Source organism: Micrasema longulum, unplaced genomic scaffold, assembly GCF_059751315.1.
Source record: "Micrasema longulum isolate JH-2025_06_02 unplaced genomic scaffold, ASM5975131v1 h1tg000575l, whole genome shotgun sequence".
Lineage (NCBI taxonomy): Eukaryota > Metazoa > Arthropoda > Insecta > Trichoptera > Brachycentridae > Micrasema > Micrasema longulum.
The window spans coordinates 174,038-199,188 of record NW_028277771.1 but is presented as its reverse complement, the minus strand read 5'-3'; the positions used below and the strand labels follow the sequence as shown (position 1 = coordinate 199,188).

General features: G+C 30.5%; 1 protein-coding gene across 1 annotated transcript; it reads left to right on the top strand.

Moving 5' to 3' along the window:
* The first annotated feature begins 19,822 nt into the window (after window positions 1-19,822).
* Window positions 19,823-24,408, top strand: LOC148280495 (uncharacterized). Its single transcript, XM_088228281.1, has 3 exons — window positions 19,823-19,899; window positions 22,556-22,774; window positions 24,065-24,408. Exons 1-3 carry the CDS (start codon window positions 19,864-19,866, stop codon window positions 24,191-24,193), a joined length of 384 nt encoding a protein of 127 aa, XP_088084407.1. The 5' UTR covers window positions 19,823-19,863; the 3' UTR covers window positions 24,194-24,408.
* The last annotated feature ends 743 nt before the right edge of the window (window positions 24,409-25,151 follow it).

The window sequence follows — 25,151 nt, the reverse complement described above, 5'->3', positions numbered from 1 at the left end:
TATTAAAATTTTCTTAAAGAGTATTAACGCGCCGCTGGCTAATAGAGTCGTCCATACGGAGAAAAAACATTATTTAATTAATAATAAATTATTATTAACAACAAAGTTAGCTACATATTACAGCAATAAAGCGGGCAGTAGATACTCGGTTGAGAATTGCAAGCTCAAACAGAAACCGTCCGTTAACTTTAATTTTAAATTTTAGTTTTAACTTTTAATTTCAACTCTTAATTTTAACTTATTTATATGTACATCTACTACCTGTATCTAATTAATTATTGCTGGTTGTGAATTTTTACCAAGAACTATAAATGTTCATGGAAGCAGAGAGAGAAGGGAGGAAAGTAGAGTTGAAACTATACAATGTCTTCTCCCTTTTATGTACTTTTTATTTAATGTATTTTTTTTTTTGGGATTTCATTCTTTTTTCTTCTTTTTTCCTGCATTCAAAATAAATTAATGTGAAATCTGTAATTGGTCTTACTTTTTAAATTTTTCTTTTGTACCTTGTATTTATAGAAAGACTGTGATTTCTTTAATAAATAAATAAATAAAATAAATAAATAGATAAATTTAGAATCGATAATTTATCCTAAATATTTATGATTATTTATAACATCTATAGTAAGACAATTACATTTATCTGATTCTATATTTGAATTTAAATGATGGAAAAAGTTTATATGAGCTTGTATTTCTATTTTAAATTCACATTTAGAAATATATAGTGAAGATACATAAACAATTTAATTTTTTTTTTATATTTTTACTCAGCCATAGTCATGCGCCCATTTAATGAGACTTTGATCAAGGAGTCTTCGCATAAGTCGCATATTGCTTAGATAAGTCTTAGTACGAGCGCGTTATTTATCTATTAATGAAATCATACAGTCTTTATATAAAACAAGGTACAAAAGAACAATAAAAAAAGTAAGACCAATTACAGATTTCACACTAATTTATTATGAATGCAGGAAGAGGGGAAAAAATATAAAAATATACTTATTTAACATATCTCAAACATATCTCAATTATCATTTCAATTATGCTTTTATATATATATATATATTCTTTTTCTGTTGATTTAAATGATATTCTTTTTTTGTTTTTTTCAATACTACTATATTTTACTATTATTTTGTTGATTTGATTATGTGTGATTCTTAATTTGTATAATTTATATTTTAAAAATTATTTCTGTTTATCTTTTTTGCATTGCATTCTTTGGAATTTGATTATTTATTACAATTACCTTTTTTTCTAGATTGTTATTTTATGTAATTATAATTTGATCTAATTAATTTTACCATGTATTTTTATTTTTATTTATTGTGGCTTGACACGGGCATAGCCTAAAAAGCCTTAATGAGTTCATAAATATTTAAACTAGTGTAATTTTGAATGAATGAATAAATAAATAACATTGAGAAACAGAAAGACAAAATAATATTAAAAGATCGTATCTAAACCAAAGTTGTCTTGCGGTGGAAACGATTTAGCAGAAATGAGTCGGCCGCTTCGCCTAATGTTTGACAAGAGATGGACAACTCGTGTCTTCGAATGCTTACTCCGAGCAAATACCATATGAGGCTTTATAATATATAAATGAAATTATTTGGACCGTCTACGCAGTCCTCTTAAGTTACCAATAATGAACGGAACAAAAACATTTCTTACGGGCTTAGTAGTAAGTTGCCTATTTTTTTCATTGAAAAAAATGTTAACAAAACAAGTTTTAAAATTATTTTTTTTTGTTCAAACATAACTCATAATAATCTTTATTAGAGTGAAAACTCGTGTTTCGTTCGTTCGTTCGTTTTACATTAATTTTTATTTATATATGTTTTATAAATGTACTTATTTATTGTACATATTTTTATTTCCTTTTATTTTTATTTAACAATGTTTGAGTATGTTCAAATGCTTGCAGACTGGCTGGATTTTTTCCCTAGGGAGTTGTTCATTTTAAAATTTATTTCTACAGCGAGGGAAAACATTTTCGAGAAGGGAATATGGAAGTCTAGGCATTTACAGGGCTTATGACCTGTCATTGGCTGGTTGAGTGGCCGGCCAGTTTACACACTGAGTAACATGTAACACACTTCACAAAAGTCAACAGATGGAAGAGTTGAGGAAATGTGGATGTTTAAACATGGGCAGAATGTTACACAATGTCTAAAGTGGCCACTTAAACCAGCCAATAACAGGTCATAAGCCCTGTAAATGCCTAGACTTCCATATTCCCTTCTCGAAAATGTTTTCCCTCTGTGTTGAAATTAATTAAAATATTTTTATTTATTTTTTTACTTTAATTTATTTTACTATTATTATAAATTATATATACGGGTACATGTTTTCATTCCAGCTTCTGAATTACTAACGTTTTTTACTTTTTTTATTTTTTTTATTACTGGGTTATTATAATGTGTTCACTTGATTTATTTATTATTATATTTTTTGTTGATTTCAATGATACTATTAAATGACAAATAATACTCCTGTAACAGTGCTTTGCGATTTACCAAAAATTGTTATTTCACACTGGCATAATATTTAGTATTTTTACGTTTTGCGTACGATAATTCAAATAGCTGTTTAGCCACGGTACAGTTTTCCCTCCTAAAAATAAATGCATATTTGTATTTCTTAAATTTTCTTCGGTGATTCTGAAAAGATCTCAAGGGTTGGCCAAATAAAATAAAATAAAATAAAGTGTGTAGTAAAAAATACACTTTTTTTAAATACCCATTTGATTATACTACTCAAAATGCAGTGCAAACTCAGGAGTAGATTCAGAAAAGGAATAACAGGTCAATTTTTCAATTAAATGATTATGAAAATCTTTTTAGCTGGCTGAATAAAATAATAAAATCCTTATAGTACACTTTTGTTAGTGTGTGGTGAGAAAAATAACATTATTCATTTTTTATGAGTTTAATAAATCCCGAATTTAATTTTGCTTTTAATGCCGTTCAGGCGGAGTTTGTTGGAATAATTGTAAATCAATTATTAAATTAAATAATTGAGGGCATTGGATGCAAAGATAGTAACCTCCAAAAAAAATTGTTTTTGGTTATGATGTCATTCTGTAGTTTATCAACTTTATTTTTATAAAAACCATGAGTTGAGTTGTAAATGTAGTTTGAAATCATACTTCTGATGGTTTAAAAATAGTGCTAAGCAAACAGCAATATCCATCAGCCATTTTATTCGACCAATGTCAGGCTTGAGATTAAAAAAATTTAAATGGCCGTGCCATACAAATATTAAGAAAGTTTTTTGAATTTCCGTTTCTATTAAAGCTAATTTATTCGTATCTTAAAGTTTTAGTTTAGTAAAAATAACATTTCTAACATGAAGACTCTCTTTGGCATAAGTGTAGCAGTTTTTGTTATTTTTCTCGAAAACACCAAAACGGGAGTTTGCTATCTTTGCTTCCAATGCCCTCAATAAGGAAGTTCAGTGTCTTTTTTAATTTGCTAATAGAATATTAAACTAAGCCAATTTTTTTAATTTTATTTTAATAAATCGTATTATCAGCGCAATGATTTTTTAAGGTATTGTATTTCTGAAATAACTCCGCGTGTGACGTCAGAGGTTGTTCTATGACAGTTATTCCGATTGGTTCATTTATGGTGACCAAACCGGATATCCTTCAAAGCTCTCATGTCATTGGATGGTTCATATGAACCAGTGACGTCATTCAAAGTAATTCGTTTTTATTAAAATATGTATATATTATTTTTTTCGTAAATTTTTAGGAAATTTTACTGTTTAATTTAATGCTCTAATTTTTACCGCGCGCAAGAAAACATTTTTTGTATCCAATTTCCCATAGGGCTGAAGTTCCTCATTATGAAAATCTTTTAGGTTGGTTAAATAAAAAAAAAACTGGAAATGTACTTTTGTGTAGATTCGTCTGTAGTAAGAAAAATGTAATTTTTTTATTTTTTATTTTTTTTTATTTTTATTATTAATAAAACAGATAATACAAAAATTACCAATTGTACTCCCAGGAGTTATTAAAGAAACTCATCTGGGACCGTACATAAGAAAAAACATTTTTTTGACAATACATAATATCATACAAATTAATACATCCGAAATAAAAAGAAAAAAATATTGTATAAGAAACATAAAACGCCATCTTATATAAACTGCATTAATAATTATCAATATCAAAAAGATTTAAGAAATATTTTCTAATTGCGATACTTTTGGATTTTTTATTCAGTTTTTCGTGTCTTAGCTCATTGGTCAGTTTATTATGTTCGGAATGGCCAATAGTTTCCATTATTTTTATTTTTTATCAATTTAGTAAATTCCGAATTCAATTTTACTTTAAATGCAGTTCAGACTCTGCAGTACGGAAGTATGATCGCCGACTGATTATTCATATTTGTGAACAACGTCATAGGTTGCCCTTCACTTACAAGACATATTCAATTTGCCGATACTCAGGACATTTTTTTTAAAACAATCTATAGAGCGTCATTATTATAAAACAGTGCTCTCCAGTCGCGCAGAAATTTTTATCTATCCTACTCTAAATAGAAGATTTCTCATAGATATTGATGGAACCTCTTGAGGTATATAACTCATATGTAGTACACTATTGTATCGGCATTCTGCAAAAAAGCATTAAGTCAAAATTGAATGTTATTCACATCGTGTATGACTTGTTTTACTATTTTTTATATTAAAATAGTTTGCTTTATTGTATATTTTAATATTGGGATAATAACAAATCAGCGAAAACAAAGAATAAAATTAATATTTTTTGGAATGTCAGTATCTTTGATAAAAAGGATGCCAGCATATTAACTTTGAAACTTGTGCGGTATTTTTTTTTCCTCAACAAATTTACATTCTATTGATTTATCACGGAAAATAATTTGTCCTGTAGTGTAGATAAGACGGTGCGATTTTGTAAATTGTAGGGCATTTGCTGAACAATATTAACTTATCATTGTGTCGAAACAGCAAAATTTTAACTTGATCCTTTTTCGCATAATGCCCATAATATGTTTATTATTGCGTTTTGTTACTTTTTACATTATTTTTGTTTAATTTGTTTTTGAATCTTTTAAATCAATTTTTACCATTTCTTATTATTTATAATTTCTCTATATCCGATACTTCTTTTTTTTTTTATTTAATAATTATAATTACTTTTTACTATCTTTTTTTATAATCTGCAAACATTTGGAAATACTCGAAACATTTTTAATTAATTAACTGGTATAAGACGAAGAACAAAAGTTGGAAAATCGTTTTCAGGCGTTACCTAGTAGGTGAATTAGTTTAACCCGATGAATCTCATCCACGTGATAAAGGTTTTAACTTTTTTATTTCACCAAACTTAACAGACGGAAGAGTTGAGGAAACGCGTTTGTTTAAACATGGGCAGAATGGCCCTTATACCACCTAACGACTGTTCATAGGTCCTGTAAATGCCTAGACTTCCATATTTATTTATTTTAACGGGAAGTTTTCATTTTTGTTTTGTATACGGACGTAATATTAATATTAATTAATCTTGTAATAATCTTATTTTATGTCATCTTAAATATGTTGCAACAGAGAGGGAATACATTTTTGAGAAGAAAATTTAAATATGAATAATTTCCTAGGGAGAAAATCCAGCCAGTCTGCACGCATTTGGACAAACTCAAAATACTCATGTCATCTGTTTATAATCTTGCCTTTATATTAACAGGTGGTGTTATGCTGCGTGTCACTGTGTTCTGGACACCCGCGTTGTCCTGAATCCCCGTGTGCAAATATGGACATCCCGTAAGTGACTGAAAATTATATTATTTGCAGTGTTATAGTCGAGTTAAAATTTTCTTTAGATAATTCAACAGGGCTGTGGTCCCGTAGTAAGTCGCGGACTTATAGGATCAGAGATTAAGAATTGTTTACGATCAAAGCCGGTTTCTCAGTATGTGCATAAGTGCCGTACCAAAAAAAAGTGCCAGCCTCGGAACGATTAAAAATTTAAATAAAACGTTATTAAAGGAAAAATTGCTGGCTGGAACAACTTTTTTGTCACTTTTAATGCGTAAATATGTGTATCGAGGGGTTGTAGACTCGTCAGTACAAACCGATGTACTTACATCAACACTTGGTGGTGAGGTGATCGGTAGTGTATCTTCGTAATCACTCGGAAGAATTTGTCTTCAACTATGACGTCATGTTAAAGGTATGATGTCCTTAGCTTCGCATTATAATCGCGGCCCAACGCTGGGGTGGTATTCTCGATCTTCTGTACCCCTAAGAGAATAATTAATTTGAAGAATTTAATTTTTTTAAAGTGATCAAAAAAATATTTTAACCGATACGTTAATGTACTGGAGAATTTTTATGAGCTGGCGCGTGCACCATACTTACACATACGCATTGTGTAGTATTCGTGAATAAGCCCATGGTATGTCAACGCACGGCATACACATTATGAAAATAATATCTGTCTCTCTCGCGGTCAGACGCGCTTATGAGCGTGACATAGACAGCTATTGCTTTATTAATGGCTTATGATATGGTAATACAATATACACAGAATGCTTCTGCGTTCGTCTGAATTTGGTTAAAAATTATTACAACGTTTTTTTAAAATCAACATCTGTAGATTTAAAATGCGTTAGTATGAGTTTTCCGAACGCGCCAGCTTAAGTTTAATCACCAGTATGACTGAGAAATGCCAAAAATCTTAACCCAGAATTTATTGCATTTTAAGAGACGTTCAAGTTATTAGATGTAATGTGTACTAGCTAGGTATCACCGGAAAAAGAGATTTAACAAAACTTTACGTAACAAATGATCGAGGTCATCATCATCATCATCATGCCCTTTTCGCACCGAATGGTGCATGGGGCACTGAATTGGTACACTAATCGCAGCGTATCATTTCATATTAGTTTTTTTACTTAACATATATTTTTTTTTTTTTTTTTTTTAATCTTAAAGTAGGGCACACATATCATACATATTGTTATGTGTGTTCTAATAATAACATTGAAAATATATTTAATTTATAAATTGTTTATCACATATGTCTTGACCATTATTTTGGAGATAAGATCAAATGAGTATTTTAACAGGGGACAGAAACATAAATATTTACAACTAGTTTGCTTAACAATTTATTTTTGGGAGTTTTTGGACCGAAATTGGAATTCAGCTTTTATTATTTAAAAGGTGGGAAAAGAAAACATGTCAAAATACAACAGAATGGGAAGTACACATTTTAACAGATAAAGTAATAATAATAATAATAATTATGGATAACTGATATATCGCCATTTACGTAATATAATACCTCAAGGGCGCTTAACAAAGTGATTACATAAAGATATAAATTAAATTTTAACTTTTTAATTTAAGAAAAATAATGTTCTTTTTCATATTACTTTTCCACCACATGCTAAGAATTTATTCAAATGAAAGTAAGCACAATACTTGATTTTTGACAGGGAAGTTTACATACCTATGGATGAATGACGAAATATTTTAAGATACATACTCAGATAATACATTATTAATGGAATGAAGTTATTCATTTTTATAGTTAATTTTATGTTAACTATATTATTTTAGTAGTAAATAATTCAATCAAAAGGAGCTTTATTTTATATTAAATTGATCATCCATAGGTATGTAAACTTCACTGTCAGAAATGAAGTATTATGCTAACTTTATCTGTTAAAATGTGTATTTCCCACTCTGTTGTATTTTTTTTTATTTTTTTTATTTTATTTAAATCTTAAAATAGGGCACACATATCATACATATTGTTATGTGTGTTCTAATAATAACATTGCAAATATATTTAATTTATAAATTGTTTATCACATATGTCTTGACCATTATTTTAAATTTTGATATGTTTTTTTCTTCATAAATATTTTTTTCCATTTCGTAATACTTTTTAATTGCTTTAAATAAAATTGAATTTTGTGACTTTGCCTTTTTCCTAAATGGAAGTCTAATTTTGTTCTTTTCTCTAGTATTGTGATTGTGTTCATGCTGGTTCCGATCAATTTTTTTCCAAAATTCTGTTTTTTTATTAGAGTTTATAATTTTATGAACAAATATCATTGTATTGTAAAATATTATTTGTTTATATGTTAATAATTTCATTTCATTTACCATCGACTTTACCCTCGTATATCTGTTTTTTTTTCAAAATGATTCTAAAGGCTTTATTTTGTAATACAGTTAGTTTATCTATGTTTTCTTTGTTTGATAAAAATAAAATGCTACTACAGTAGTTAACGTGTGGTTCATTTCGCCATGTGTTCTTTTCCCACCTTTTAAATAATAAAAGCTTAATCCCAATTTCGGTCTAAAAACTCCCAAAAATGAACTGTTGTAAATATTTATTTTTCTGTCCCCTGTTAAAATACTTATTCTCCAAAATATGTTAAGAATAGTATAAAAACTGTAAATGTTGTAAACAATTCACAAGTCTTGAAGATGCCTACTTAAGCGAAAGCGCTCGTTGGTCAAAATAATAAAAAGTAAAACTAAACCAAGAAATTTCATTGATAAGTTTATTTATAATTTTATCATAATCATTATCTATGGAGTTTTATCAAGAAATATCAACAAAAAACATCAATATTATTTCAAATCAATCACGTCGGGAATCGAATCCGAGACCTCTTGCATGGTAGGCAAACGCGCTGACCGTTACACCACGAGGGCGACGTATAATCGAAGTATTAAAATAAATATTTGTCTTCCAGCTCTCTCATTAAGCACCTGTGGAAATATCCTCACGGTATAAGCGACGATGCCAATTGTTTGAAAAATGAGATAATCTCACTGGCCAAAGAAGCTCGTCACATGCCCGAAAAGGAGAAAAACAGAAGATATGGACTCCTGCTTTCCTTCTCTCTCTGGGCAGTCGACAGATACACCGGCTTGGTGTCTCCTGTATCACCAAGCTGTGTTTACAAAAAGGTATGTAATATCAGCAATATGTTGAGTAAGTCCAAATTTCTGTAAACACATACTGAATGTCACCTTTTACCCCCTGAGGGGATTATAATGATTAAAATCAAAACAAACCGTCACGCCGTTTCCCGATGGTGATAGGCAGAGAGGATAGAACGCCTACTCTATATTTGCATTCAGACCCCGCAACCTCTACATTAATACATATTCTCATTCACGCGCGACGATTATTCAGACTTTTGACATGTCGACTGTGATTGATCACAAATTGACAATACTGTTAGGGATACAATGAAAGCTTTTAAAGATTTTTTTGTTTTGTTATTTCCGCGGTTTGATTGGTAAGAAATATTACATTTTCGCTTAATTAGATTGCAAATTAATAATTAATTGACATGCGAAACTGAAGAAAACCACAAGTATTTTCTGAATAGTTTCAGAAAAGGGGTAAATGCTTTTATGTCCAACATCAACTTTTTAAATTGTTTTGTTTAGTTCTTTGATTAACATAATGTAATACAATATTTACATCTATACTTATTAATAACATTATTTGTTACTATGTTCACTAATTGTCTTATTTTAAAATATTTAAACTGTTCATATGTAAACTTATGTTTATATTCACTACTTATAATATATCTAACCTAGTATTTTTAACATGGAAATTTCATTAAAAAAATATTTACTCTTTTCTCATTTTTTATGTTTTCTGGCATTTATTCAAATAACTTTATTAATTTATTTAGTTTACAAATTGTAGTCTGCATTACTTTACGGGCTGTTTAATCCATTACGTAGGGCAGACTGTAAATATAAGTTCAGAGTTAACGAATGTAAAGCAGATAGCGGCTAAACTGCTGGCAGGTTCAGAAAAATAGATCAATATTATCGGCAGAAGCCGTATTCCGCAAGCGAATTGTCATATTGATAGGTGAATTCTGACATGCATTTGTACGGCTTCTGGGTGTGTAAAACAGTGCATGAGATCTTACTCTAGCAAAATTATTGGAAACATGCAAAATGATCTCTTTAAGTATATTTGGATTATATATGTGTATGCGAATGGTGATTTTATTTACAGGTAAACTATATTTTTTTTAATTTATTTATACTTTCATAGTAGGTACATAATATAATGCATATATAAATAGACGCGCAGCAAAAACTGCAATCGGATTTTAATCAAGTTTTAAGATGGTCACATGATTATAGCCTAACAATAAATATTAAAAAAACGAAATCGTTACACATTACGTCTCCATATAATAGACCAAAAGAAGATTTGTTAATATATGCACACACTCACGAATGCTTGCATATCAATCTACAAGACTGCAAATGCACAAAAATAGATCACGTATCAAAATATAAGTATTTGGGTATTATTATAGATTCCACTTTTAATTGGAAAGAACAGATAAAAATAGTTTGCAATAAGCTAAGAATTTGCCTACTTGACATGTACCTACTTGACCTACTTGACCTACTTGACCAGTGCTGAGACTAGTTTACTTGGGGCCAGTTGACCCAATTATTCAATATGGATTAAGAATATGGGGACTAAGTTTTAAATCTTATACGGATAGAGTCTTGAACTTACAGGTACAAATCTTAAAAGTTATTGTACCTGTAAAAATAAAGATTGAGGCAAAAGACAACTATAAAATATTATTTGATTTTGTTAACGTTTTGCCAATTAACAAACAGTGTCAGTATAAGAAAATGACAAATCATTTCCTCGATTGCAATTTTAAATCCAAAATAAACCACCAGATCCGACAAGTATCGGCACAGCAGCTGATGGTACCACGACAGAAAAACTACTATGGTGAAAGAACAATGGGTAGTGTAGTACCAAAACTGTACAATTTAATACCAGCTAAAAATCGTGAAGAAAAAAACCTAATTTCATTTTTAAAAAATGTCAAAAAATTATTGAACAGCAAGTGAAACTTAAGTGTATAAATATATTTTATCCTTCAATTATTATTAAACTATGTACTTACGTATAAATTTAAAAAAAATAAAATGTAATGTAACCCGCAGACAAGCTTCGGCTTTGCGGGAACAAAAATACAATTATGTTTGTTAAAATAAATAAAACTTAAAAACAAAAAAAAATAGATACTATAAATTACTATTTTTGTGTGGTTCTGTGTGATACAACAACTCTCATCTATGGAATCAACTCAAACGACGTAACTTACTGATATATTATATTGTGTAGCTATATTATGCATTAATTTAACACATAACTGATATAACAGTTTTAAAAAAATAGCAAAGTTAATTAATTCAGCATTAGGTATTCTTATAACGATTGATATTTCAACTGGCCGATTTGTTCTAGAAATGAACAATGCCAAAAATGGCCGCGTCGAGCGCCACGTGTGTTGCGAGTCATATGTCAAAAGTTTCATCTCAAAGAAAAATAGTCGGTAAGAAATTATGTTTGAAATAATGTTTTCCAAATCGAAAATCTTCAAAGAGTTGGTGTAATCTGCAAGTTTACTCTAGGAGAAAAATCCCACCACTGGGTTTTACACGTTTAAAATATAGTACACTTATTTGCATGAAGAAACAAGCTGGAGTAATCGGCTAGTTCCTTTGCTTCGTTGCTGGCGCTGGGCGCATTTTATTGAAATTAGGAGAAAAATACAAATGGTAGCAATAGTTTATAAGAAATAGTAATTGTTTGTTTGTGTATATGTGCGTGTGTATGGGCGTGTGAGTATTGTATGCATGTGACAATGTGTAGTGAATATAAGTGGACTTATTAAACAATGATTTTCAAAAATGATTTGTTTTTTATAAACCTCAATAAGAAAACCTATCAACCACCTTAAACTATAAGTAAATACAATGCAAAAAATAAGAAAAAAAAGCGTACTTGTGAAAAGCCACTTCGTATAATTCCACTTGTAAAAAAATAAAATGTAACAATAATAATTTTAAAAAATATTGTGGCGAGACATTGGCGAGTTTTGGTGATTATTTTACAGGCTGCGTACAATTCCCATTCTGCATATTTTGTTATTGTTTGAAATTGCATTTTTTATTTCAGCTTGGCGATAGCATGTTTTCGAAGTGCCCCAATGTAAAAAAGCAAGCTTTAGATGGCTACAGTTATCTCTGTCAAAATGGTACTGAATACTCAATTCGAGTCGGCATGATGGCTGCTGGGTGTCCGGTCGAACCACTCGAGGTGACAAGCCAAAAATAATTTTTATTTATAATACTAACAAAAACTTTATTCCAGAAAGCTACTACAAACTGAACAAATTATGTTTAACATTTCTTTTTATTATTTATTAATAAACAAATTAAAATACAATATTACAACTAAATACAATTTTTTTACAATAATCAAATACATATATTTACATTAACGTTTCCCATTACGTAAAAGAAATAAACAATTCTTGTGTACATAATGGGGAGTGACGTCTTACAATAGATTATTTTATTTTAATCAATAATATTTTAAAAATAACAGATGTAAATTACAAAAAAGATATTAACAATGTTTTCAATCTGTGTTACATAAAGAAGAATTATAGAAGTATTTTTTTACTTCTTTCTTAAATATATTGTATTCCTGACTGTACTTTTTATTATGTTTGTTCATTTCATTAAAGAAAAATACTCCTCTGTAAGTATAATGATGTTGTGCAGTAGTTGTTTTTAATTTAGGAATTTATATATTACCACCTGTTCTAGGTCGCGTACTTACGTTTTGAGACCTAGAAATACTACTATTTTTTTTATCTTTATGTATTTGAAGCAAACAATTCTTTTTAGTTAGCAATTTTATAGCACATTAAACATAGTTTGTGTTAAACATTGTTTGTTAGACAAAGAACTGGAACCTGTGGATACCACGGCATAAAATTAGATTCTAAGCTTTAATGGGATCCACACATAGCTGATTTATCGAACAGACTTAGTTCTGCAGCATACGCTCTTGAAAAGATTCGGCATCTTACCGATGTAGAAACAGTTAGATGGGTCTGTTTCAGTTACTTCCACAGCATTATATCTTACGGTATACTGCTGTGGGGAAGTGCTGCAGATATTGATTCTGTTTTTGTGCCGCTTGGACTATCAAAAATTTGAATCCTAGAGAATCGCTTAGAGATAAGTTTTAAGAAAACAATATATTGACAGTCACATATTAACAATATATTTATAAAATCTTGATCTTTGTACATAAAAACATTGATGATTTTAGGAGAAACAGATATTTCTATAGGTTCAACATGAGAAATAAAGATATGCTATTTGTGCCCACTACTAGACTGCAAAAAAATCATAATTCTTTTGCCTTAAACTGCATACAATTTTACAAGGTACTTCTTGAAATTCAGGCTTTTTCGACAATTTTTTTTTAAGATTTTGTCAAACACAGTATGTTTAGAAAGAGCTACTTTCGAGTCGAAAAGTATTTGCAGGACAAGACAGCTTGGCATTAGATTTGTGTTGATTTATTGATTTCAATTTGTTGATTTGAATTACGTTTGTAAGGTTTAATTTACTAATTGTTGAATTATATTGTTAAAATTTAATTGACGTGATTCATTCTTAAGGCCTAAGACACAAACTAGCGTGCTGCCGAGGTATTTTACACATCGATATACACAGTCTTACCTTAACATCCGCCTTATATTTTTTTAAAGTTTGATAATTCCAGCTCAAAATATTTCTTAAAATTGTCAAATAAATTAAACTATTAAAATAAATGTAAAACACTTTCGTTTTAAACAACTTTTTGATAAAAAAAATATTGACTGGTTTCAAAGCTACACAAGCTTCTTAATCACGATATAATTAACTAAGGAATCTAATCCCATTTTATTTTAACAGTGTTTACTAAATATTCAATCTAAACATATAGAGTTTATCTTTACAAAAACAACATGACGAAAAGACTTTGGTAATCACTGTAAAAAAAAATAGGGTAAGATTCATTTGTTAATTATACCTTGATCAAGAAGCTCGTGCAGCTTTGAAACCGGTTGGTAGAAAGAATAAAAAATACGATTTTAAAACATTTTTTAAAATTAATGTATCTTTAGAATTATTTTGGAGCGCTGTGACTGCGCGACAATACTTTAGCGTTTAGAAATATCCCCTGATTGAATTACAGCGAAAATATAATCATTTTTCAATGGTTTTAATGTTATTAGAATAAAGTTAAACTTATTCTTCTGAAATCAAAGATTGATTTTTTAAATAAAATATCTGTAACAGAGGCACGGAGCATGACATAAAAGACGTTTATGTATTTTTTAAAGTAACATACTGTATTTATTTCGCGTGGGATTTTCAAAATGTCAAACTTTTCGCTATTTTCTCACCTGAGTATGTTATATATGGAGTAAGGATTACATTATTGTGTCGTGTTGTGGAGTAGTGTTGTGTGTTAAGGGCTCTGATGTCGTTTTTATGGATCATTTATCGTGTGAGCATAGCTTGCTCAATGCGCTTTTCTAGGCTGTGAACAGAGACCCAATGAGTTAAAGAAACGTCTCTAGAAACATATTGTGGTGTGTTGTGACGTGCCATATCCCCCTCCATCACTCTGGAGCAGACTAAAAATCGTCCAATCGGGATTTTATCATAGCAACGTAATTCTGACCATTTAAAATACATAGACTTGATATGCCTCAGATAGCTCCCAACACACCACTCATAGCACGACATTATAATGGGATCCTAACTTTAGTTATTTTTTAAAGAACTTCGAGTTCGAGAACCCTGACAAGAGTATATTTCTGAATTTCTTTAAATTTCTGAAAATCTTTCTCGCTTTCTGGAAATTTTGTTCTCAATGTACACAGTATTTTGACATATTATTTTAGTGCGATGACCTTGAAGAGTGCGAGCTCGGCGACACCTTAGATAAACTTTTAGAAGAACCCAACTGTGAACTGCCCGATAGTTTGAAGGACATCATTATTAGGTTAAGTAAATCTGATGATGCTGACGATGTAGCAATTACTACAGCTTGTGCTGCCTCCATCACTAAACCTAGCATGGATTTATTTGCCGAACTACTGGAAAACAAGGAACTGCTCTCGGTAAATATTGAATATTTGCATCTCATAATCAGATTACGTTAATCCTTTGCAGGACGTAGGCTGCTCTATCTCGTCCGCCCTTTCCGGTTATGTTCTATCATCATCCACAATCTACCGGAAAACCTCCGAATATTATCCGACCATCTCATTTGTGGGCGCTCTAAAGGCCTCGTATTCTGCGGCCTCCGTTCGAGGACCCGCTTTCTCCACCTATCGTCAGACACTTGAGCGATGTGTCTTACCTATTTCCACTTAACGCTTTCCATCACATAATATACTTTGGTTTACCTTTGGATCAGTTCAAAAGGAGCTTTATTTTATATTAAATTGATCATCCATAGGTATGTAAACTTCACTGTCAGAAATGAAGTATTATGCTAACTTTATCTGTTAAAATGTGTATTTCCCACTCTGTTGTATTTTTTTTTATTTTTTTTATTTTATTTAAATCTTAAAATAGGGCACACATATCATACATATTGTTATGTGTGTTCTAATAATAACATTGCAAATATATTTAATTTATAAATTGTTTATCACATATGTCTTGACCATTATTTTAAATTTTGATATGTTTTTTTCTTCATAAATATTTTTTTCCATTTCGTAATACTTTTTAATTGCTTTAAATAAAATTGAATTTTGTGACTTTGCCTTTTTCCTAAATGGAAGTCTAATTTTGTTCTTTTCTCTAGTATTGTGATTGTGTTCATGCTGGTTCCGATCAATTTTTTTCCAAAATTCTGTTTTTTTATTAGAGTTTATAATTTTATGAACAAATATCATTGTATTGTAAAATATTATTTGTTTATATGTTAATAATTTCATTTCATTTACCATCGACTTTACCCTCGTATATCTGTTTTTTTTTCAAAATGATTCTAAAGGCTTTATTTTGTAATACAGTTAGTTTATCTATGTTTTCTTTGTTTGATAAAAATAAAATGCTACTACAGTAGTTAACGTGTGGTTCATTTCGCCATGTGTTCTTTTCCCACCTTTTAAATAATAAAAGCTTAATCCCAATTTCGGTCTAAAAACTCCCAAAAATGAACTGTTGTAAATATTTATTTTTCTGTCCCCTGTTAAAATACTTATTCTCCAAAATATGTTAAGAATAGTATAAAAACTGTAAATGTTGTAAACAATTCACAAGTCTTGAAGATGCCTACTTAAGCGAAAGCGCTCGTTGGTCAAAATAATAAAAAGTAAAACTAAACCAAGAAATTTCATTGATAAGTTTATTTATAATTTTATCATAATCATTATCTATGGAGTTTTATCAAGAAATATCAACAAAAAACATCAATATTATTTCAAATCAATCACGTCGGGAATCGAATCCGAGACCTCTTGCATGGTAGGCAAACGCGCTGACCGTTACACCACGAGGGCGACGTATAATCGAAGTATTAAAATAAATATTTGTCTTCCAGCTCTCTCATTAAGCACCTGTGGAAATATCCTCACGGTATAAGCGACGATGCCAATTGTTTGAAAAATGAGATAATCTCACTGGCCAAAGAAGCTCGTCACATGCCCGAAAAGGAGAAAAACAGAAGATATGGACTCCTGCTTTCCTTCTCTCTCTGGGCAGTCGACAGATACACCGGCTTGGTGTCTCCTGTATCACCAAGCTGTGTTTACAAAAAGGTATGTAATATCAGCAATATGTTGAGTAAGTCCAAATTTCTGTAAACACATACTGAATGTCACCTTTTACCCCCTGAGGGGATTATAATGATTAAAATCAAAACAAACCGTCACGCCGTTTCCCGATGGTGATAGGCAGAGAGGATAGAACGCCTACTCTATATTTGCATTCAGACCCCGCAACCTCTACATTAATACATATTCTCATTCACGCGCGACGATTATTCAGACTTTTGACATGTCGACTGTGATTGATCACAAATTGACAATACTGTTAGGGATACAATGAAAGCTTTTAAAGATTTTTTTGTTTTGTTATTTCCGCGGTTTGATTGGTAAGAAATATTACATTTTCGCTTAATTAGATTGCAAATTAATAATTAATTGACATGCGAAACTGAAGAAAACCACAAGTATTTTCTGAATAGTTTCAGAAAAGGGGTAAATGCTTTTATGTCCAACATCAACTTTTTAAATTGTTTTGTTTAGTTCTTTGATTAACATAATGTAATACAATATTTACATCTATACTTATTAATAACATTATTTGTTACTATGTTCACTAATTGTCTTATTTTAAAATATTTAAACTGTTCATATGTAAACTTATGTTTATATTCACTACTTATAATATATCTAACCTAGTATTTTTAACATGGAAATTTCATTAAAAAAATATTTACTCTTTTCTCATTTTTTATGTTTTCTGGCATTTATTCAAATAACTTTATTAATTTATTTAGTTTACAAATTGTAGTCTGCATTACTTTACGGGCTGTTTAATCCATTACGTAGGGCAGACTGTAAATATAAGTTCAGAGTTAACGAATGTAAAGCAGATAGCGGCTAAACTGCTGGCAGGTTCAGAAAAATAGATCAATATTATCGGCAGAAGCCGTATTCCGCAAGCGAATTGTCATATTGATAGGTGAATTCTGACATGCATTTGTACGGCTTCTGGGTGTGTAAAACAGTGCATGAGATCTTACTCTAGCAAAATTATTGGAAACATGCAAAATGATCTCTTTAAGTATATTTGGATTATATATGTGTATGCGAATGGTGATTTTATTTACAGGTAAACTATATTTTTTTTAATTTATTTATACTTTCATAGTAGGTACATAATATAATGCATATATAAATAGACGCGCAGCAAAAACTGCAATCGGATTTTAATCAAGTTTTAAGATGGTCACATGATTATAGCCTAACAATAAATATTAAAAAAACGAAATCGTTACACATTACGTCTCCATATAATAGACCAAAAGAAGATTTGTTAATATATGCACACACTCACGAATGCTTGCATATCAATCTACAAGACTGCAAATGCACAAAAATAGATCACGTATCAAAATATAAGTATTTGGGTATTATTATAGATTCCACTTTTAATTGGAAAGAACAGATAAAAATAGTTTGCAATAAGCTAAGAATTTGCCTACTTGACATGTACCTACTTGACCTACTTGACCTACTTGACCAGTGCTGAGACTAGTTTACTTGGGGCCAGTTGACCCAATTATTCAATATGGATTAAGAATATGGGGACTAAGTTTTAAATCTTATACGGATAGAGTCTTGAACTTACAGGTACAAATCTTAAAAGTTATTGTACCTGTAAAAATAAAGATTGAGGCAAAAGACAACTATAAAATATTATTTGATTTTGTTAACGTTTTGCCAATTAACAAACAGTGTCAGTATAAGAAAATGACAAATCATTTCCTCGATTGCAATTTTAAATCCAAAATAAACCACCAGATCCGACAAGTATCGGCACAGCAGCTGATGGTACCACGACAGAAAAACTACTATGGTGAAAGAACAATGGGTAGTGTAGTACCAAAACTGTACAATTTAATACCAGCTAAAAATCGTGAAGAAAAAAACCTAATTTCATTTTTAAAAAATGTCAAAAAATTATTGAACAGCAAGTGAAACTTAAGTGTATAAATATATTTTATCCTTCAATTATTATTAAACTATGTACTTACGTATAAATTTAAAAAAAATAAAATGTAATGTAACCCGCAGACAAGCTTCGGCTTTGCGGGAACAAAAATACAATTATGTTTGTTAAAATAAATAAAACTTAAAAACAAAAAAAAATAGATACTATAAATTACTATTTTTGTGTGGTTCTGTGTGATACAACAACTCTCATCTATGGAATCAACTCAAACGACGTAACTTACTGATATATTATATTGTGTAGCTATATTATGCATTAATTTAACACATAACTGATATAACAGTTTTAAAAAAATAGCAAAGTTAATTAATTCAGCATTAGGTATTCTTATAACGATTGATATTTCAACTGGCCGATTTGTTCTAGAAATGAACAATGCCAAAAATGGCCGCGTCGAGCGCCACGTGTGTTGCGAGTCATATGTCAAAAGTTTCATCTCAAAGAAAAATAGTCGGTAAGAAATTATGTTTGAAATAATGTTTTCCAAATCGAAAATCTTCAAAGAGTTGGTGTAATCTGCAAGTTTACTCTAGGAGAAAAATCCCACCACTGGGTTTTACACGTTTAAAATATAGTACACTTATTTGCATGAAGAAACAAGCTGGAGTAATCGGCTAGTTCCTTTGCTTCGTTGCTGGCGCTGGGCGCATTTTATTGAAATTAGGAGAAAAATACAAATGGTAGCAATAGTTTATAAGAAATAGTAATTGTTTGTTTGTGTATATGTGCGTGTGTATGGGCGTGTGAGTATTGTATGCATGTGACAATGTGTAGTGAATATAAGTGGACTTATTAAACAATGATTTTCAAAAATGATTTGTTTTTTATAAACCTCAATAAGAAAACCTATCAACCACCTTAAACTATAAGTAAATACAATGCAAAAAATAAGAAAAAAAAGCGTACTTGTGAAAAGCCACTTCGTATAATTCCACTTGTAAAAAAATAAAATGTAACAATAATAATTTTAAAAAATATTGTGGCGAGACATTGGCGAGTTTTGGTGATTATTTTACAGGCTGCGTACAATTCCCATTCTGCATATTTTGTTATTGTTTGAAATTGCATTTTTTATTTCAGCTTGGCGATAGCATGTTTTCGAAGTGCCCCAATGTAAAAAAGCAAGCTTTAGATGGCTACAGTTATCTCTGTCAAAATGGTACTGAATACTCAATTCGAGTCGGCATGATGGCTGCTGGGTGTCCGGTCGAACCACTCGAGGTGACAAGCCAAAAATAATTTTTATTTATAATACTAACAAAAACTTTATTCCAGAAAGCTACTACAAACTGAACAAATTATGTTTAACATTTCTTTTTATTATTTATTAATAAACAAATTAAAATACAATATTACAACTAAATACAATTTTTTTACAATAATCAAATACATATATTTACATTAACGTTTCCCATTACGTAAAAGAAATAAACAATTCTTGTGTACATAATGGGGAGTGACGTCTTACAATAGATTATTTTATTTTAATCAATAATATTTTAAAAATAACAGATGTAAATTACAAAAAAGATATTAACAATGTTTTCAATCTGTGTTACATAAAGAAGAATTATAGAAGTATTTTTTTACTTCTTTCTTAAATATATTGTATTCCTGACTGTACTTTTTATTATGTTTGTTCATTTCATTAAAGAAAAATACTCCTCTGTAAGTATAATGATGTTGTGCAGTAGTTGTTTTTAATTTAGGAATTTATATATTACCACCTGTTCTAGGTCGCGTACTTACGTTTTGAGACCTAGAAATACTACTATTTTTTTTATCTTTATGTATTTGAAGCAAACAATTCTTTTTAGTTAGCAATTTTATAGCACATTAAACATAGTTTGTGTTAAACATTGTTTGTTAGACAAAGAACTGGAACCTGTGGATACCACGGCATAAAATTAGATTCTAAGCTTTAATGGGATCCACACATAGCTGATTTATCGAACAGACTTAGTTCTGCAGCATACGCTCTTGAAAAGATTCGGCATCTTACCGATGTAGAAACAGTTAGATGGGTCTGTTTCAGTTACTTCCACAGCATTATATCTTACGGTATACTGCTGTGGGGAAGTGCTGCAGATATTGATTCTGTTTTTGTGCCGCTTGGACTATCAAAAATTTGAATCCTAGAGAATCGCTTAGAGATAAGTTTTAAGAAAACAATATATTGACAGTCACATATTAACAATATATTTATAAAATCTTGATCTTTGTACATAAAAACATTGATGATTTTAGGAGAAACAGATATTTCTATAGGTTCAACATGAGAAATAAAGATATGCTATTTGTGCCCACTACTAGACTGCAAAAAAATCATAATTCTTTTGCCTTAAACTGCATACAATTTTACAAGGTACTTCTTGAAATTCAGGCTTTTTCGACAATTTTTTTTTAAGATTTTGTCAAACACAGTATGTTTAGAAAGAGCTACTTTCGAGTCGAAAAGTATTTGCAGGACAAGACAGCTTGGCATTAGATTTGTGTTGATTTATTGATTTCAATTTGTTGATTTGAATTACGTTTGTAAGGTTTAATTTACTAATTGTTGAATTATATTGTTAAAATTTAATTGACGTGATTCATTCTTAAGGCCTAAGACACAAACTAGCGTGCTGCCGAGGTATTTTACACATCGATATACACAGTCTTACCTTAACATCCGCCTTATATTTTTTTAAAGTTTGATAATTCCAGCTCAAAATATTTCTTAAAATTGTCAAATAAATTAAACTATTAAAATAAATGTAAAACACTTTCGTTTTAAACAACTTTTTGATAAAAAAAATATTGACTGGTTTCAAAGCTACACAAGCTTCTTAATCACGATATAATTAACTAAGGAATCTAATCCCATTTTATTTTAACAGTGTTTACTAAATATTCAATCTAAACATATAGAGTTTATCTTTACAAAAACAACATGACGAAAAGACTTTGGTAATCACTGTAAAAAAAAATAGGGTAAGATTCATTTGTTAATTATACCTTGATCAAGAAGCTCGTGCAGCTTTGAAACCGGTTGGTAGAAAGAATAAAAAATACGATTTTAAAACATTTTTTAAAATTAATGTATCTTTAGAATTATTTTGGAGCGCTGTGACTGCGCGACAATACTTTAGCGTTTAGAAATATCCCCTGATTGAATTACAGCGAAAATATAATCATTTTTCAATGGTTTTAATGTTATTAGAATAAAGTTAAACTTATTCTTCTGAAATCAAAGATTGATTTTTTAAATAAAATATCTGTAACAGAGGCACGGAGCATGACATAAAAGACGTTTATGTATTTTTTAAAGTAACATACTGTATTTATTTCGCGTGGGATTTTCAAAATGTCAAACTTTTCGCTATTTTCTCACCTGAGTATGTTATATATGGAGTAAGGATTACATTATTGTGTCGTGTTGTGGAGTAGTGTTGTGTGTTAAGGGCTCTGATGTCGTTTTTATGGATCATTTATCGTGTGAGCATAGCTTGCTCAATGCGCTTTTCTAGGCTGTGAACAGAGACCCAATGAGTTAAAGAAACGTCTCTAGAAACATATTGTGGTGTGTTGTGACGTGCCATATCCCCCTCCATCACTCTGGAGCAGACTAAAAATCGTCCAATCGGGATTTTATCATAGCAACGTAATTCTGACCATTTAAAATACATAGACTTGATATGCCTCAGATAGCTCCCAACACACCACTCATAGCACGACATTATAATGGGATCCTAACTTTAGTTATTTTTTAAAGAACTTCGAGTTCGAGAACCCTGACAAGAGTATATTTCTGAATTTCTTTAAATTTCTGAAAATCTTTCTCGCTTTCTGGAAATTTTGTTCTCAATGTACACAGTATTTTGACATATTATTTTAGTGCGATGACCTTGAAGAGTGCGAGCTCGGCGACACCTTAGATAAACTTTTAGAAGAACCCAACTGTGAACTGCCCGATAGTTTGAAGGACATCATTATTAGGTTAAGTAAATCTGATGATGCTGACGATGTAGCAATTACTACAGCTTGTGCTGCCTCCATCACTAAACCTAGCATGGATTTATTTGCCGAACTACTGGAAAACAAGGAACTGCTCTCGGTAAATATTGAATATTTGCATCTCATAATCAGATTACGTTAATCCTTTGCAGGACGTAGGCTGCTCTATCTCGTCCGCCCTTTCCGGTTATGTTCTATCATCATCCACAATCTACCGGAAAACCTCCGAATATTATCCGACCATCTCATTTGTGGGCGCTCTAAAGGCCTCGTATTCTGCGGCCTCCGTTCGAGGACCCGCTTTCTCCACCTATCGTCAGACACTTGAGCGATGTGTCTTACCTATTTCCACTTAACGCTTTCCATCACATAATATACTTTGGTTTACCTTTGGATCAGTTCCCTTTCTGATTATCAATGTTATTTCAATCATAACGCGCTCAAACTAAGACTTCCAGCGCAACTTGCAACTTATGCAAAGATTACTTGATCAAAGTCATTGTCTCCATGCTGTACGTCAGAACAGGTAAGATACATTGGTCAAATACTCGAGTCTAGAAAGTTTGGGATGGAATATCTAAACGTGGAAATCTGCTAACTAAATGCCACCGAAAATCTACTACACTTGTTTGTATATCCCCGTCGACTGTTATTTGGCGACCCATATATTGTGTTTTTTGTGACCCGTAAAAAATTTCAAAGCTTTTTAGTTCATGGTTTAATTTTTCATTCGTATTCTCAAAGCACCCTCTTAGTACCCATCCAATAGTTCTCTTCCTTATCTAACTCATATAGTGTCCATGCGGCTCGACTGTGGAATCATCTCCCATCCACTATAAAATATGTTACTACCGTATCTCTGTTAAAATCACGTCTGAAGAAACATCTCCGTTTTCTTCCTTAATCGCTCCTTTTCTTTTTCCTCTTTATTGCTTTCTTCCCATTAAATAATAGTATTACGTATTGAATAGGTAATTTATAACCAAATACAGTTATTTCTATTTTTGCATATCTTTGGTTTTATTATTTTTATTTTCTATTGAATATGTTTTGTAACTTGAATTATAAAAATAAAACGTTCATTTTATTGGTTAGTTGGAAGAAATTGCCATTTGGCTATAAGCCAGCCAATGAACAATTAACATTATGTACAAAAAGTTAAATACATCAAAAATTTGTCCATTTTCGGAAGATTTTATATGAAATTTTAAATCATTCCAGTCATCTTATCTCAACTTTCAGAAATCGTCTAATCATTTTTGGTAGTAAAGCATTTCCCTTAGTATTCAAGCGTATTTTATCACCTTAAATACCCTCGATTACCTCACAAAGCCACCTAGATTATTGAAAATATTGAACAACAATATATTTTGTTATTTTAATTCCAAAGGTTATGAGGCTGAAGGCATGTCCTGCTAAAATTCCAAAGTGCTGCTGCCAGGAGAGAAAGAAAGACTTGACGAAAAAAACAGCCCTATTGAAGAAACGAGTCGATCGAATTATTAAAGACGAAATGTAAGAAATACAAGGTTTAAAAATAATTCTTTTTTTGCACCACAACTGGCTAGGAGGCCCAATTACAGTTGCTATCGGAATTATTCCTCAAAGATGGAACATATCATCAGACCACCTCCAATGCCGAAGTTTACAACGAGGATAACAGCAGATATTTGTGATCGACTATGAAAAATTTTGTATTCGGTGTTTCGTACATTGCTCAGTTTTTGACTTCGATAGCCCTTCTACAGTATCTAACGTATTAATATGTCATTGAATTCTAAACAAATTTCTGTTTCATGAAGTCAATATTGTTCGGGTGCTATGAAATATTGCTGAATATTTACACCTTTTTTAATAAATATTTTATGACAAACTTGAGAGTAATGGTACCCGAGACCTCTTGCACGACCACTAAACTACGAGTTGGACAATATTGAAAGCTGTTTCAAATTTATAACCTCAATATCTCCAAAGGTTATTTCACATTCACAATTTCGACATTGGCCTAATGATATGACAATTTTTTTTATTTATTAATTTTTCATTTATCAATTAATACATAATATTTTAGTAATGTAATTGATACACGTTTTTTTACCATACAATCTACTTTCGTAATTGTTTTTTTATTATTTATTTGTTATTTTTTGTCTATGACGTATATAAATATATATTTTGGTTAAAATAATAATTGTTTATGTTTTCCACCTATTTTTATATTATTTTTACTATATTTTTTTATCCGAACCAGTGCTGCGTACAGCATTGACTACCCGTGTATCTGAATCTTTTTTGTGACATGAAAAGTAATGAAAAATATAATGTTTCAGTGTAGAACCACATTCGAAACCAATTTGGGACCATTTTCTTTCGGTCGTAAATAAGCGTTTTGGAAAATAAGAAACAAGTTGTGGTAGAGCGGAGTTCAAACCATAGACCTCCTGATCTGAAGTCTGAAACACCAATTAGGGTACCAC